Source organism: Anomaloglossus baeobatrachus, chromosome 1 (assembly GCF_048569485.1).
Source record: "Anomaloglossus baeobatrachus isolate aAnoBae1 chromosome 1, aAnoBae1.hap1, whole genome shotgun sequence".
NCBI lineage: Eukaryota > Metazoa > Chordata > Amphibia > Anura > Aromobatidae > Anomaloglossus > Anomaloglossus baeobatrachus.
Window position 1 is genome coordinate 391302082 of NC_134353.1, and position 17286 is coordinate 391319367.

Genomic DNA, 17286 nt, shown 5'->3' on the forward strand with positions numbered 1-17286 from the left:
TGGAAGTTTCACTATCGCTGAGAGAGTATGAAACTCCATGCCAAGATATGTTAGTGATTGGGTCGGGGTTAGATTTGACTTTGAAAAGTTGATAATCCACCCGAAACCCTGGAGAGTCTTCAGTGCCACATTCAGGCTGTGCTGGCATGCCTCTTGAGAGGGTGCCTTGATAAGTAGATCGTCCAAATACGAAATCACAGAGTGACCTTGCGAGTGCAGGAGTGCCACTACTGCTGCCATAACCTTGGTAAAGACCCGAGGGGCTGTCGCCAGCCCGAAAGGTAGAGCTACGAACTGCAGGTGTTCGCTTCCTACAACGAAGCGTAGAAAACGCTGATGCTCTGGCGCAATCGGCACGTGGAGATAAGCATCCTTGATGTCTATTGATGCTAGGAAATCTCCTTGAGACATTGAGGCGATGACGGAGCGGAGGGATTCCATCCGGAACCGCCTGGTTTTCACGTGTTTGTTGAGCAGCTTTAGATCCAGGACGGGACGGAATGACCCGTCCTTCTTTGGCACCACAAACAAATTGGAGTAAAAACCGCGACCTCGTTCCTGAAGAGGAACGGGAGTCACCACTCCTTCCGCCTTTAGGGCGGACACCGCTTGCAGAAGAGCATCTGCTCGGTCGGGAGGTGGAGAAGTTCTGAAGAAGCGAGTTGGAGGACGAGAACTGAACTCTATCCTGTACCCGTGAGACAGAATGTCTCTCACCCAACGGTCTTTGACCTGTGACAGCCAAATGTCGCCAAAGCGGGAGAGCCTGCCACCGACCGAGGATGCGGAGAGAGGAGGCTGAAAGTCATGAGGAAGCCGTCTTGGTAACGGTTCTTCCGGCTGTCTTTTTTGGTCGTGATTGAGTCCGCCAAGAATCTGAGCCCCTCTGATCCTTTTGAGTCCTTTTGGACGAGGAGAATTGGGACCTGCCTGAGCCTCGAAAGGACCGAAAACCAGACTGTCCCCTCCTCTGTTGGGGTTTGTTTTGTCTGGGTTGAGGTAAGGATGAATCCTTACCCTTGGAGTGTTTAATGATTTCATCCAAACGCTCACCAAACAGTCGGTCACGAGAAAAAGGCAAACTGGTTAAGCACTTCTTGGAAGCAGAATCTGCCTTCCATTCTCTCAACCACAAGGCTCTACGTAAAACCACGGAGTTGGCAGACGCCACTGCCGTACGGCTCGTAGAGTCTAGGACAGCATTAATCGCGTAAGACGCGAATGCAGACATTTGAGAGGTCAAGGGCGCCACCTGTGGAGCAGATGTACGTGTGACCGTGTCGACCTGTGTAAGCCCAGCTGAAATAGCTTGGAGTGCCCATACGGCTGCGAATGCTGGCGCCAACGACGCTCCAATAGCTTCATAGATGGATTTCAACCAGAGCTCCATCTGTCTGTCAGTGGCATCCTTAAGTGCCGCCCCATCTTCCACTGCAACTAAGGATCTAGCTGCAAGCCTGGAGATTGGAGGGTCCACCTTGGGACACTGGGTCCAGCCCTTGACCACGTCAGGGGGAAAAGGATATCGTGTATCTTTAAGCCGTTTGGAGAAACGCTTATCTGGATAAGCGTGGTGTTTCTGGATAGCGTCTCTAAAGTCAGAGTGGTCCAGAAAAGTGCTCAATTTACGCTTGGGATACCTGAAATGGAATTTCTCCTGCTGTGAGGCTGACTCCTCCGCAGGAGGAGCTGGTGGAGAAATATCTAACATTCTATTGATGGACGCTATAAGATCATTCACTATGGCGTCACCATCAGGTGTATCCAGATTGAGAACGGTCCCAGGATCAGAATCCTGATCCGCCACATCCGCCTCATCACACAGAGTCGTCCAGCTGGGACCCTGACCAGTGTGATGAAGTTGAGGGCCGCTCATAGCGAGCCCGCTTAGGCCGTCTGGGACTGTCGTCCGAGTCAGAGTCGTCACCCTGGGGTGCATGCGACCCTCCTGAGCTCGGGAGTGTTCCAGCTGAGGGGGACCAGGGAGCAATGATTCAACAGTGCCCATGGTCTGAGTTACTGGTCTAGACTGCAATGTTTCAAGAATTTTAGACATAGTCATAGACAATCTGTCAGCAAAAACTGCAAACTCCGTCCCTGTCACCTGGACAGCATTCACAGGTGGTTCTCCCTGGGTCACCTCTAGCAGCGGCCCCGGCTGAGCAAGTGCCACAGGGGCCGAGCACTGCACACAATGGGGGTCAGTGGAACCTGCCGGTAGAGCAGCCCCACATGCGGTACAAGCCGCATATAAAGTCTGTGCCTTGGCACGTTTGCTTTTTGCGGACGACATGCTGTTGTCTGCCTTAGTAACCTAGGAGGGTATATAGCAGAGAGTCACCAGCGACCGTACAGTGTAATGTATAGCATGCAAGCACAAAAATACAAAGTACACTTCGGCACAAGTGGGGGTGAGCCCTTGAGGGCTGCTTACCGCCCGCTGAAAAGCGGGTGTGAGGTCGCAGAATCCAGTGTCTGGGTCTCCCCAGTCTCCCCTCTCCAGCTCAGCGTGCAGACAGGAATGGCTGCCGGCGTCCTGTGAGGAGGGGCGGACCGTGGGCGTGCCACAAACAAAGTGCGGGAAACTGGCGTCCCACTGTGCCCAGTGTGAGGGCTGGAGTATGTAAAGCAGACTCCAGCCCTCAGCGCTGATGGTCTGTACAGCGTCCCGCCCTCCCCCTGACTGGCAGGTCTGGGGGCGGGAACGAAACGAACTAGGCCGCAAAAGCCGGGGACTGTAGTAATAAGCGCGGCCGTCATACATGCACGGCTAGCGCGGAAGTCCCCGGCGCACCACAAGTCCCAGCCGCGTCGCAGTGAAAACTGACCCCAGCGGCCGGCGCGGCCGTTCGTACTAAGTCTACTCACTCAGCAGCGCTGTAGTGAGGAATGGCACAAGCGCAGCAGCGCTGATGTCCCCGGCGCACTAACACGCCCAGCATGCTGCGGTGTGCGCGCGGTATGCCCGGGGACACAGAGTACCTTAACGAAGCAGGGCCCTGTCCCTGACGATACTCAGCTCCATATCCAGCCGATTCTCCGGGGGCTGTGGAAGGAGCACGGTCTCAGTGCCTGGAGACCGGTAAAGTCCCACTTCACCCAGAGCCCTAATGGGGATGGGGAAGGAATCAGCATGTGGGCTCCAGCCTCCGTACCCGCAATGGGTACCTCAACCTTAACAAACACCGCCGACAGAAAGTGGGGTGAGAAGGGAGCATGCTGGGGGCCCTAGTATGGGCCCTCTTTTCTTCCATCCGACATAGTCAGCAGCTGCTGCTGACTAAACAGTGGAGCTATGCGTGGATGTCTGACCTCCTTCGCACAAAGCATAAAACTGAGGAGCCCGTGATCCCACGGGGGGTGTATAGCCAGAAGGGGAGGGGCCTTACACTTTTTAGTGTAATACTTTGTGTGGCCTCCGGAGGCAGTAGCTATACACCCAATTGTCTGGGTCTCCCAATTAGGAGCGACAAAGAAATAATGCATTCCCACAATGCGACTTGTGTGTGATAACAAATGCAATCACTTTTGGTATGTGTCTTTGGTAATGAAATATCCCATATAATTATTTTGTATTTCAATTTCTAGACCTACAATGCTATAGAAGAGACTTCTTAAAGCCAGAATTCTACTGTTAAAATGCTGAGATAAGAAGTCAGCTACTGTAAATGTTTGACAGCCCAGTCTTGGTTTACACCCCAAAAGTTCTGTCTTAAGTATATAAATACAGGTAAAAATTATCACTTCATCAAGAGGAGCCTGCATCAACAATCCTGTATTCTGCTATATCTGTGGAGAATACATGGGTGAAAAAGAAATATCACACACTTTGTGCATTGAGTAAATCTGGCTTAGTTTGAAGTACAGTTTGGAGACCTGGATAAGGCTTGGGCTCCATATGCAGTTTACAAAATGTGTGGAGCTCCTACGACAGTGGACAATTGGTGAAAGTAAGTGTGGAAACTTTGGTGTGCCAATGGTATGAAGAGAACTGAAAAACCACCATGATGATTGTTACTTTTGTGTTGTAAAGATTAAAGGCTTTAATAGTTAGAAGAAAGCTTGGTGGTATTATCCAGATTTGTAATCAGCAAGACGACCCATTCCACAAGGTAATTATGTCAATGACATTCCCATTTCAGTGTTGACTAGACCATCCACTGTCAGACTCTGAAGAGAGATTGGAGTGCATGGCAGGTTGTAACAGTGAAGTGAATTTGCGGGAAGGTCTTCCAGGCCTCAACATTAATGGTACCGTCACACTAAGCGACGCTCCAGCGATCCCACCAGCAACCTGACCTGGCAGGGATCACTGGAGCATCGCTACACGGGTTGCTGGTGAGCTGTCAAACAGGCAGATCTCACCAGCAACCAGTGACCAGCCCCCAGCCAGCAGCGACGCGTGGAAGTGATGCTGCGCTTGGTAATTAAGGTAAATATCAGTTAACCAACCCGATATTTACCTTGGTTACCAGCGCACACCGCTTAGCGCTGGCTCCCTGCACTCCTAGCCAGAGTACACATCGGGTTAATTACCCGATATGTAGTCTGGCTATGTGTGTAGGGAGCAGGGACTGACAGCGTGAGAGCGGCGGACGCTGGTAACGAAGGTAAATATCGGGTAACCAAGGAAAGGGCTCCTGGGTTACCCGATATTTACATTGGTTACAGCGTCCGCAGAAGCCGGCTCCCTGCACATTTAGTTGTTGCTCTGTCGCTGTCACACACAGCAATGTGTGCTTCACAGCGGGAGAGCAACAACTAAAAAATGGTCCAGGACATTCAGCAACAACCAGCGACCTCACAGCAGGGGCCAGGTTGTTGCTGGATGTCACACACAGCGACATCACTAGCAAGTCGTGCCTCAGCAGCGATGTTGCTAGCAATGTTGCTTAGCGAGACGTGGCCTTAAGCCAAAAAGAGCACAATGACCTGATTTGAAACATATCTGTCCAAGCAAGCATTTAAATGTTTTAAGTCCACACAAATAAAATCTTATAAAGGAAGAAGTTAAAATTACAGCCTATCGAACAAGAGAAGGGAGGCTTCTCCCATATGTCAAACAAAAAGGAAGAACTTGTATACTGCAATATCATCCCTGGAATGGTACTTCAAATGAGACTAACAGAATATCGACCAGAAGATCGGCAGCTTTTTATAAACAGCTCCATTAGAACCTTAAAAGGTCTTCTCTTACACAATGGTAACCGTTATGTCTCTTACCATTGCTCACTCAACAAAACTTAAAGAAAAATATGAAAATGTAAAAATTGTGTTAGAGAAAATCCGTTCTCATGAACATCAGTGATCGATTTGTGTTGACCTGAAGATGGTGAACTTGTTGCTTGGACAGCAATCTGTAGACATAAAATACCCATGCTTCATGTGTCACTAGGATAGCAGGGCAAAGCAAGATCATTGGACAAAAGTATCCTGGCCTACAAGGGAAGAAATGATTGTGGGTGCTGCAAATAAGCCACTGGTGGACAAAAACAATCAATCATTCTCCCACCGCTTCATATTAACCTAAGATTGATGAAGCAATTTGTTATTGTGCTGGACAAAATCCGAAAATTGCTTTAAGTACATTTGTAGATAATTGCTTGGACTGAGCATGGAAAAACTAAAAACCGGAATCTTTGATGGTGGTCATATTTGTAAACTCATGAACAATTCTAATTTTACCACATGCATGAATGACACTGTTTTGTTGCCAAATCCTCCTTCATAGATTACCTCAAATCTGACCGAATTATTTTAAGGCTAGACAACAACCTCTCTCCTCAACTTGGGTTGGTGGCAAAGTGGTAATGACAGAGATGTTACCTATCAATTTCAGGGTATAAAGGAATTGCCTCATGCACAGTCAGTTTTGATGAACGTTTGATCTCTTCTACTTCTTGGGGAGCAAGTGAAAAGTTTTGCTGAAATATGGTCATTCTGTTTGCTATGGGAAGGGAATATTATTCCCTGCGGCAACGCTTTGCTTGCTCCAGGTCTTCCAAATACTTTTCAAAATTTAACTCATCTGATTAGGCTAAAGATAAGGCAGCAGCACTAGCAAAATCAAATTCCTCTTGCTCTTGGCAGTCCTGTAGCCCACTCATCCTAACTGGAAAGGGTTACAGCTCAAACAGTTGCTCAATTATTAAAGAGGTGCTGCCCTGCCGAGTGGCTTGATCAACAATTTCCCCTTTTCCAGCACGTCCCTTTAAGATGGAATAAATTACGGGTTCTGGCAGCAATAACCAATTTCCTCAGTTTACCAATCAAGAGTTCCAGCATGCCCCTCTTGCAGAACATGTTCCTCTTGCAGACGCTCTCTTATTGCCAGCTGCAGTGTGTGCATAACACAGCGCATATGATAAATAGGAGAGAGATGTGAAGCAGCTTCTACAAGATCATCTAATTTAAAGAATCATTTTGCGGTTTATTGAAAGTTTAGACTTGCTTTAAGAAGAACTTACATTAACCCTACTTTCCTGTTCACTCTAGAGTCTCTAGCAGTTCTGAGGTGATTGGAGGCATTGTTTGTTTTTACCCTTATCTATAGAGGAGCTTAATATAATAATAATAATATAATATTTATTCATTTATATTGATTCCACAGCGCTTTACATACATTGGTAACTCTGTCCTCATTGGGGCTCACAATCTAAATTCCCTATCTGTATGTCTTTGGTGTGTGGGAAGAAGCCAGAGTACCCGGAGGAAACCCACGCAAACAAGGGGAGAACATACAAACTCCTTGCAGATGTTGTCCTTGGTGGGATTTTGAACCCAGGACCCCAGTGCTGCAAGGCTGCAGTGCTAACCACTGAGCCACCATGTAGCCTCACTACTTATATCATGTAGCTGATGTGCAGTACAGATTCATATCAACTAAAAGCCTAGATTCTTTGATCAGGAATAGAACACATTTTTATAGGACATTTCATAATTTTCCAAAATTCTTATGAAAAAATATTTATCACATACTGCATTGAACCGCTGTACCAAATTTATTATATATTTCATGAGTCGGTCCATTTTATACCGACTCCAACAATATGGACACAAACTCCGACTCCCCGGTTTCTTTATCAAGGCAGTGGTCGTCTTAGAGGTGTGTTTGGAGTCATTATCATATTTGAATACTGCCCAGTTTCCGATGGGTGGGGATCGTGCTCTGCTTCAGTATGTCACAGCACATGTTGGCATTCATGGTTACCTCAATGAACTGTAGCTCCCCACAGCTGGCAGCACTCATGCAGCCCCAAACCATGACAGTCCTACCACCATGCTTGACCGTAGGCAAGACACACTTCTCTTTGTACTCTTCACCTGGTTACCATGACATACGCTTGACACCATCTGAACCAAATATGTTTATATTGGTCTCATCAGACCAATAATGCCTTGTCCTTAGCCTGCATACAGATTGCTGAAGACAAGCAGACTATCTTGTGCATCAAATTTTGAAGAGGCTTCCTTCTTGAATGAAAGCCACGCAGAACAATTGCAGTATGCGGTGAATGGTCTGAGCACTGACAGGCTGACCCTCCACCCTATTAACCTCTGCAGCAATATTGGCAGAACTCTTACGTCTATTTGGAAAGACAACCTATGGATAGGACGCTAACACGTGTGCTCAACTTCTTTGGTCAGGCCCTCAGAATTCTTTGCCATGAGGTGTCATGTTGAACTTCTAGTGACCAGTAAGAGTGTGTGTGCGATAACTCCAAATTTAACATTGTTGCTCCACATTCACACCTGAGACCTTGAAACCTCAAATGAGTCACATGACACAAGGGAGGAAAAATTGGGCACAATGTGGCCATTTTCATGTAGGGGTGTACTTACTGTTTTGGCAAACGGTTTAGCTATTAAAGGGTTTTTCCATTACTTGGACAACCCCTTCTCATTCCACACGTTTCTCCCAGGTAAAAAAAAAAAAGCCTAGACTATCCTCCCGTACCAGTGCAAATTCAGCCGTGCTGCAACTCGTGGTGACAGAGCTCATGTGATGTTGTGACGTCAAACAAACCACGCATCCAATCTGAGCTGGCTTCTGTCTCCTAGCCTTGAGCGCAGCTGCAGCACTCACTTCCTGCTAACTCATTTGTCCCGTAGTTGGGGAAACAGAAGCCGGCCCTGATTAGACGTGGGGCTCAGGTGACATCACAAAATCACGTGAGTCCCCGAACGGTGAGCCATGGCACCGTTCGAACAGCGCAGATATGGGAGGGGAGTATAGGCTTTTTTATTTTACCTGGGGGCAACATGTAGAATGAGAAAGGCTTGTCCTAGTAGTGGACAACTCTTTTAAAGACGGTGTGTTGAGTTATTTAGCGGGTACACCAAACTTACACTGTTCTACAAGCTGTACACTGACTACTTTACATTGTATGAAAGTGTCAGAGCTTCAGTGGTGTACCATTAAAATATATAATTAAATATTTATAAAAATGTGAGGGTGTACTCAATTTTGTGATATACTGTAGTAGGCATCATGCCCTTGTAATTTGATCCACATAGGAATGATTACTAGAGAATTTTGGCAGAGAGTTAAAAAAATGTTTTAAAGATATGGCAAGCTAAGGAAGCTATCACCACTTATGGCTTGAGAGTAAATCCCTAAACACGTCAAACGTAAGTATATATATATATATATAAACCTACAAAAAAGGCTCCACTAAACAACGTCCCTGTCAAGATATAAAATGAAAACCAAAAAGAATTGCCCTGGTTCCTCAGGACAAAGTAATCAGTTAAATACTAGAGTATAAGAGGCAAGGGAAATAAAAAGGATGGGACAATTAAGAATGCAAAAAAATCAACAGTTTATTAGTATCAAAAAGACAATTGGAAAAATAAACAATTAAAAACATACATAGAAGAGGCAGATAGCGAGCTCATATGCTAATTTAATCTTGGGGCTATGGGAGAAACACGTCGTTCTCTGCACAGGAGGACGTATCTCCATTGTCTCCGGGTCACGCTACATTGACAACGTTCTTTTTGTAGTGTAAGGCTCCACATCACAGCTGTATGACATTCTTGGTCGTCTTAATGTAGATGACTAACATTAAATTGACATGGTCACACAGTTGATCCTAAATTGTTTAAACATAGAAAGATCCAGGAAAACAATCTGAATAGGTCACTGGGTAGTGACATATTCCATAACTCAACAGCAACTACCGGTAATTCTCTACAAAATGATTTTGCAATTAAAATTTGCTACAAAAAAATACATTTTATGTCAACATGAAAAAAACAATGAAAATAAAAGAAGAGATCACTCATAATAAATTCATCTTGTGGATGCTTAGCTGAATTTATGTTTTGTCTTTCCCAGTGAGCAATTATTGTGACTGTATCACATATGTATTTCCATTTTTTGTGCACCTTACAACTGTCTGGTTTATGACCTCTTATTTTCCGTGTTTATAAATGTTGAAATAAAATGTATTTTTTTATATGGAATTTTCTGGTCAGCACTTATTAGAGTCAGCACTCTAATTGGTTTATCTATTTATGAGTAGAGCCCTTATGGCAGCCCAGGCTTCCATAGGATTTTTAATTCTCTACTACACTTATCACATCCTTCTCAATTAAAACGTTCTATTCCCATTGCTCAGTTTTTGAGAACCAGAAGGATCTCCTCTGACGATGACAACTTCTCTTAACAGGCCTAAGATCTGACCAATAGATTTCGTAACAGAGGTAACAAACACATTGACATTTGCAATGGCTTTTTGACAGCTAAAACCACCAATAGACAGACACTTCTTGCCTATTTTAATAAAAATAAACAACATCATTTTGATACTTCACCTAGATTCATCACCACACGTAATTCTAATTGGTCCGATATAGCGAAACTCCTCTCCAAGCAATAGCCTTTTTCTCACTGACTGAGACCTTCAACAAGAACTCACCATATATCCTTCCATTACTTGGCGGAGATCCTGTAGAATTGGAGATTTACTGACCAATAGCCATTATATTCCTCCCTAAAAACAGTATCTGTCAGTTGTGGACCACTGTGGGGATCAATTCCCTGAGGTGGTTTCTGTGCATGTAATATATTCCCAGAAGTACAGATTTTTTTTTTTCTTTTTAACTCCCAAGGTGCAAAACATTCAAAATAGTCCACCACATTACATGTGATACAGAAGCAGTAGCATATCATGCCACTTGCCCTTGTGGCCTGACTTAACTTCAGCATGACAACAAGACAGCAGAGTGCGAGTTCCAGAACATGGTAGAGATAAAAAAAAAAAGGCAGTTCACGGTTTTGCACCATGCAAAATGAAAACCATCCCTAGACATATTTACGGTTGTGCTCAAAAGTTTACATACCGTGGGCAGATTTTTTGCTCTCTTGGCCTTTTTACAGAGAATATGTATGATAACACAACATCTATTTTCCCACTCATGGTTAGTGGTTGGGTGAAGCCTCTTATTTTCAAACTACTGTGTTTTCTCTTTTCAAATCATAATGACAACCAAAAACATCCAAATGACCCTGATCAAAAGTTCACATACCTTGGTGATTTTGGCCTGATTATATGCACAGAAGTCGACAAAAATGGGTTTGAATGGCTAATAAAGGTAACAATCCTCTCCTGCGACCTATTTGCTTGTAATCAGTGTCTGCGCGCATAATAGCCGAGTGAGTTTCTAAGATCCAGACAGACTCTTGCATCTTTCATCCAGCTACTGACATTTCTGGATTGTGAGTCATGGGGAAAGCAAAAGAATTCTCAACAGATATACGGGAAATGATAGTTGAACTGTATAAAACAGGAAAGGGATACAAAAAGATATCCAAGTAATTGATAATGCCAGTCACCAGTGTTCAAACTGATTAACAAATGGAAAATCAGGGGCTCTGTAAAAACCAAACCACGATTAGGTAGTCCAAAATAAATTTTCGACCACTACTACCAGGAAAATTGTTCAGGATGCAAAGAGAAAAACTCACAAATAACATGAGCTGAAATACAGGACTCATTGAAAACTAGCGGTGTGGCTGTTTCAAGATGTACAATAAGGAGGCACTTGAATAAAAATTGTCTGCATGGTCAAGTTGCCAGAAGAAAGCCATTACTGCGCAAATGGCACAAAGTATCTTGCCTACAATATGCCAAACAGTACAGAGACAAGCCTCCAAACTTTTAGAATAAGGTAATTTGGAGTGATGAGACTAAAATAGTACTTTTTGGCCACAACCATAAACGTTACACTTGGAGAGGTGTCAACAAGGTCTATGATGAAAGAAATAATATTCCTACTGTAAAGCACGGAGGAGGATCACTGATTATAGGCTGTGTGAGCTACAAAGGCACAGGAAACTTGGTCGAGTCTGAAGGAAAGATTAATGCAGCACATTATCAGCAAATACTGGAGGCAAACTCATCAGCCCGAACGCTGCACATGGGACGTACTTGGACATTCCAACATAACAACGATCCAATCCACAAGGCCAAGTGGACCTGTCATTGGCTACAGCAGAACAAAGTGAAGGTTCTGGAGTGGTCATCTCAGTCTCCTGACCTTAATATCATTGAGCCTCTCTGGGGAGAATTCAAGAGCGCCGTTCATGCAAGAAAGCCCAGGAATTTACAGGAACTAGAGGCTTTTTGCCAAGAAGAATGGGCAGCTTTAGCATCTGAGAAAATAAAGAGGCTCATCGACAACTACCACAAAAGACTTCAAGCTGTCATTGATGTTAGAGGGGGTAATACACGCTATTAAGAACTGGGGTATGCAAACTTTTGATCAGGGTCATTTGGATGTTTTTTGGTTGTCATTATGATTTACAAATAGAAAACATAGTAGTTTGACAATAAATGGCTTCACCCAAACACTAACCATGAGCGGGAAAAGAGATTGTGTGTTATTTATATTCACTGAATACATGCCAAGAAAGCAAAAAAATCTGCCGGGATGTGTAACCTTTTGAGCACAACTGTATTCCTAAGGGCCTTTTTGCACTGGGCATTGATCCTATACACCTGAGTAACAGAGGAGGGAACATCAAACGCAGGCGTCTTTAAAAAGAAAACGCTGGATGATTAACCCATTAGGGTTACACCTGCAGGCCTCAATAAAGCAGTCAGTTTCAAGTCCTTTCTTTGATTAGAGCTATTTTAATATTTTCGTTGGTTCTAATTTTTATTGTTACACTTGTGTATTTTTTATAATTATGCATTTATAGGCTGTTTATATTTTTATCTACTTAGGTTTTTCCTTAGTATCGCCTCACTATTTACAAGACTATGGATGTGTTTTATAGTTAGCAAGTAATGTATAGATGTTCTCCTGATATATATCCTGTATATCATTCATATTGATTCAGAATTTAATTCCAGTAAATACATGACCAGAGACACACATTACATATATCACAGAATGCAGGGACCCACTTTCGCTTTACTACATCTTCTGGACCATCATTAATGCTGATCCTCATTTGGCACCAGATTAACCCTAACATGTACACGATTATGGATATGCACCATATCTACTATGCAATGAATGGAGGTTGTTTCTGCTACGGTACAATTTCTAGACTATCAGTATGCTGATCCTGAGCCCGATCGCAGTATGCTTATGCTCATAGATGAGCAATATATTTTTTATGAAACAGACAGATGTTCTATTTCTTTGTTACATCCTCTGGACCATTACTGATGCTGATTCTTAGTATGGCCCAACTATAAATGACCATGGATATGTACTTTACCATTAAATGGACTGATGTTCTATCCTTTTACTACACTTCCAGACCATCAATAACATACAGTACAGACCAAAAGTTTGAACACACCTTCTCATTCAAAGAGTTTTCTTTATTTTCATGACTCTGAAAATTGTAGATTCACATTGAAGGCATCAAAACTATGAATTAAAACATGTGGAATGAAATACTTAAAAAAGTGTGAAACAACTGAAAATAAGTCTTATATTCTAGGTTCTTCAAAGTAGCCACCTTTTGCTTTGATTACTGCTTTGCACACCGATCGCTTTTTCTTGATGAGCTTCAAGAGGTAGACACCGGAAATAGTCTTCCAAGAGTCTTGAAGGAGTTCCCAGAGACGCTTAGCACTTGTTGGCCCCTTTTCCTTCATTCTGCGGTCTAGCTCACCCCAAACCATCTCGATTAGGTTCAGGTCTGGTGACTGTGGAGGCCAGGTCATCTGGCGTAGCACCCCATCACTCTCCTTCTTAGTCAAATAGCCCTTACACAGCCTGGAGGTGTGTTTGGGGTCATTGTCCAGTTGAAAAATAAATGATGGTCCAACTAAACGAAAACCGGATGGAATAGCATGCCGCTGCAAGATGTTGTGGTAGCCATGCTGGTTCAGTATGCCTTCAATTTTGAATAAATCCTCAACAGTGTCACCAACAAAGCACCCCCACACCATCACACCTCCTCCTCCATGCTTCACGGTGGGAACCAGGCATGTAGAGTCCATCCGTTCACCTTTTCTGCGTCGCACAAAGACACGGTGGTTGGATCCAAAGATCTCAAAATTGGACTCATCAGACCAAAGCACAGATTTCCACTTGTCTAATGTCCATTCCTTGTGTTCTTTAGCCCAAACAAGTCTCTTCTGCTGGTTGCTTGTCCTTAGCATTGGTTTCCTAGCAGCTATTTTATCATGAAGGCCTGCTGCACAAAGTCTCCTCTTAACAGTTGTTCTAGAGATGTGTCTGCTGCTAGAACTCTGTGTGGCATTGACCTGGTCTCTAATCTGAGCTGCTGTTGACCTGCAATTTCTGAGGCTGGTGAGTCGGATAAACATATCCTCCGCAGCAGAGGTGACTCTTGGTCTTTCTTTCCTGGGGTGGTACTCATGTGAGCAAATTTCTTTGCTGCGTTTGATGGTTTTTGCCACTGCACTTGGGGACAGTTTAAAATTGTTTCCAATTTTTCAAACTGACTGACCTTCTTTTCTTAAAGTAATGATGGCCACTCGTTTTTCTTTACTTAGAATTTGTATTATGGCAAGAAAAAAAGCAACTAACAGTCTATTCAGTAGGACTATCAGCTGTGTATCCACCAGACTTCTGCACAACACAACTGATGGTCCCAACCCCATTTATAAGGCAAGAAATCCCACTTATTAAACCTGACAGGACACACCAGTGAAGTGAAAACCATTTCCGGTGACTACCTCTTGAAGCTCATCAAGAGAATGCCAAGAGTGTGCAAAGCAGTAATCAAAGCAAAAGGTGGCTACTTTGAAGAGCCTAGAATATAAGACATATTTTCATTTTCACATTTTTTTAAGTATTTCATTCCACATGTGTTAATTCATAGTTTTGATGACTCTGAAAGTTGTAGATTCACATTGAAGGCATGAAAATAAAGAAAACTCTTGGAATGAGAAGGTGTGTCCAAACCTTTGCAAAGCATTGTCCCTGCATAAAAATTATACTTTTCTTGAAAGTGTCTTCTAAAAAACAGCAGTAGGTTTAAAGAGTTTATCTTGAGTCCATCTTCAAGCTGAAAAGGACCAACTAGCTCATCTTTAATAATACCGGCCAATAGCAGTACCTCGTTGCTGGCATCTGAGTAGCATTAGATGTCTGTGCCCATTACTGATCCAGCCATGGGCCCATCCATCTGGTCTGTCAGTCATTCATCTAAGGCCCGCTTTACACGCTGAGACATCGCTAGCAATTGCTAGCGATGTCGAGCGAGATAGCACCCGCCTCCGTCATACGGCCGATATGTGTTGATCGCTGCCGTATCAAACATTATCGCTACGGCAGCGTCACACGCACATACCTGTTCAGCGATGTCGCTGTGACTACCGAACAATCCCTCCCTCAAGGGGGAGGTGCGTTCGGCGTCATCGCAACGTCACTAAGCGGCCGGCCAATAGAAGCGGAGGGGCGGAGATGAGCGGGACGTAACACCCCGCCCACCTCCTTCCTTCCACATTACCGGCGGCTGCAGGTAAGGTGAGGTTCCTCGTTTCTGCGGTGTTAAACATAGCGATATGTGCTGCCGCAGGAACGACGAACAACATCGCCAAGCAGCAGCAACGATAATGGAGATTGGGGGGGAATGTCACCGATGAGCGATTTTGAACGTTTTTGCGATGATTCAAAATCGCTCATAGGTGTCACACACAACGACATCGCTAATGTGGCCGGATGTGCGTCACAAATTCCGTGACCCCAACGACATCGCTTAAGCGATATCGTAGCGTGTAAAGCCACCTTTAGTCTATTAAACCATTAAAAAAATCAGTTTTAAAAGATAATTTCTAGACCCAGTCTTGAGGTTTCAACTTCAGTGCTCGGAGACATAGCCAAGGTAAGGAAGGCTGAAATCCGATCACTGAACAACTTGTACTTCAAAAATGTTGCAGTTATTGAATATGCCAACTCTGAACATCTTTTAAGACATGTAACAATTTTTGACTTTACAGTCTTTGTGGCCCATTTTGCATGAGGAAAACAAGCTGCCTAATAATTCTGCACACCTTGATAAAGGGTGCAGATATCCTTAGTAGAGATGAGCGAACTCGAGGTTCAGAGTTCATACCAACCACAGACTTTACAATAAAAAAAGGAAAACTGAGTTTGGGTGCTTTACATATGCAAACCACTCATGCGAGCATCAATGTGCTTGAGTACTCTCCGTACTCAGCCCAGTGTGAGCCACTTGCAGTGTTTGAAAGGCTTGCAAATGGGGGGGTTAACAAAAGTGTGATCGAATGTAGTGTGTACAAACAAAAAAAAACATAAACAAACCCTGCCCTCCCTACCCCATAAGTGCTCTGTTTATGACTGGCTGTATGTGGGCGGAGAGCTAAACTCTCCAATTAGTGACTTCCACAGGAGTTCAAGTCAAGTCCGTGTCCGAAACCTAACTTTAGCTAAAGCCGGGCTCAACCAGCAGAATCAAACTTCCACGGGTCAGTTCATCTCTAAACCTGAGGCCACACCCTTAGGTGTGCATAAATCCTTAGGCCACATCACCTAATCTGCTTCTTCCAATAAGCATTCAAGATTATACAGCTTAAAAATGATGATGTGATCAAAATACTCACTTGCGTAATAATTATAATAAAAATAATAATAATATTTTTATTGTACTCCTAGCTATTACGTGAGGTTTCAGGGTCACTATTCAAAATCTGAAAGACAACCTATCATACCTCATTTATAACACTGTGTTCTATGGCAGATATACCTTTTGCCATGGGCCTAAAAGTCTAACTGCTACCACTGAACCCGTTATAAAACACTTATCATACAGTCCGTATAATTTAAAGAACTTGTTTATTTTATATTAAAAAAAGCAGATACACAAAAGATAAGCTTTTTACATAGAAACATTAACACTGAAGAATTTGATGTAACCAAAACCTATCACTTACCATTTCACAGTCTAACGCAAACACTCCAGGACTTCCTTCATTTGTATGTAATTTCTCAAAAGTCTTCACAAAGCCAACAAGGCTATCCTTACGTCCATCTTGCACATGTTGCTGATAAAGAAATAAAATATGAATAGATCTAATGAGCAGAAATTTCCTATACTACAAAAACATAAAATGCCTCCCAATACAAAAGCTATTCTAGTTTTCATATTTAATAAAAATTAATATAAAATGAAATACAGCAAATATGCAATTTACATGAATTGCCAAGTAACAAGGTATATAACTTGACTGCCAGTAAACACGTCACCAATTTTCAAAGTATATATATTTCTAAAAGTGCTCTAGACATGAATTTCTCACCAGATGTTGGTATCAACCCATCCAATTCATACAGGCAAAGAAATCAAACAATAAATGTCCATAAAGTTATGTGTAATATTGAGAAATGACACCGGGAAAAAGTATTACACACATGCAAAGGTGCAAAAATCCCTGGAAAGTCATGACACCAGCTGAAACCTATCAGTAATTAGAAAGCAATACTGCCACTTAGTGGAGAAATAATATAAGCTGGTTCAACTGATTGCCTACAAAAAAAAAGTGTTTCAGTACCAAGGTACCACACAAGAAACATTTCATGATGGGCAAAATTAGTGAGCTGTCTCAAGACCTTTACAACCTTATATTGATGCAAAACATACTAATGGCATTGGTTACAAAAGAATTTCTAAACTTCTGAAGGCTCCAGTGAGCAGTTTAGGGGTTATAATTTTCAAGTGGAAAGAACATAATTTCACAATCATCCATGACCAGGTGCTTCCCGTAAGATTTCAGAGAGAAGAGTGAAAAGAATAAAAAGAAAAATTGTACAAGAGCCAAGGACCATCTG

At 43.3% G+C, this 17286-nt stretch overlaps 1 protein-coding gene across 2 annotated transcripts in view; it reads right to left on the reverse strand.

The window, feature by feature from the left end:
• Positions 1-17286, reverse strand: part of REXO1 (RNA exonuclease 1 homolog) — a 203595-nt gene that overhangs the window by 17832 nt on the left and 168477 nt on the right. For both annotated transcript variants that reach the window (XM_075352558.1, XM_075352557.1), the window contains exon 12: positions 16392-16502. In XM_075352558.1, coding sequence (XP_075208673.1) covers positions 16392-16502 — 111 coding nt within the window. The remainder of the gene's footprint in view (positions 1-16391; positions 16503-17286) is intronic.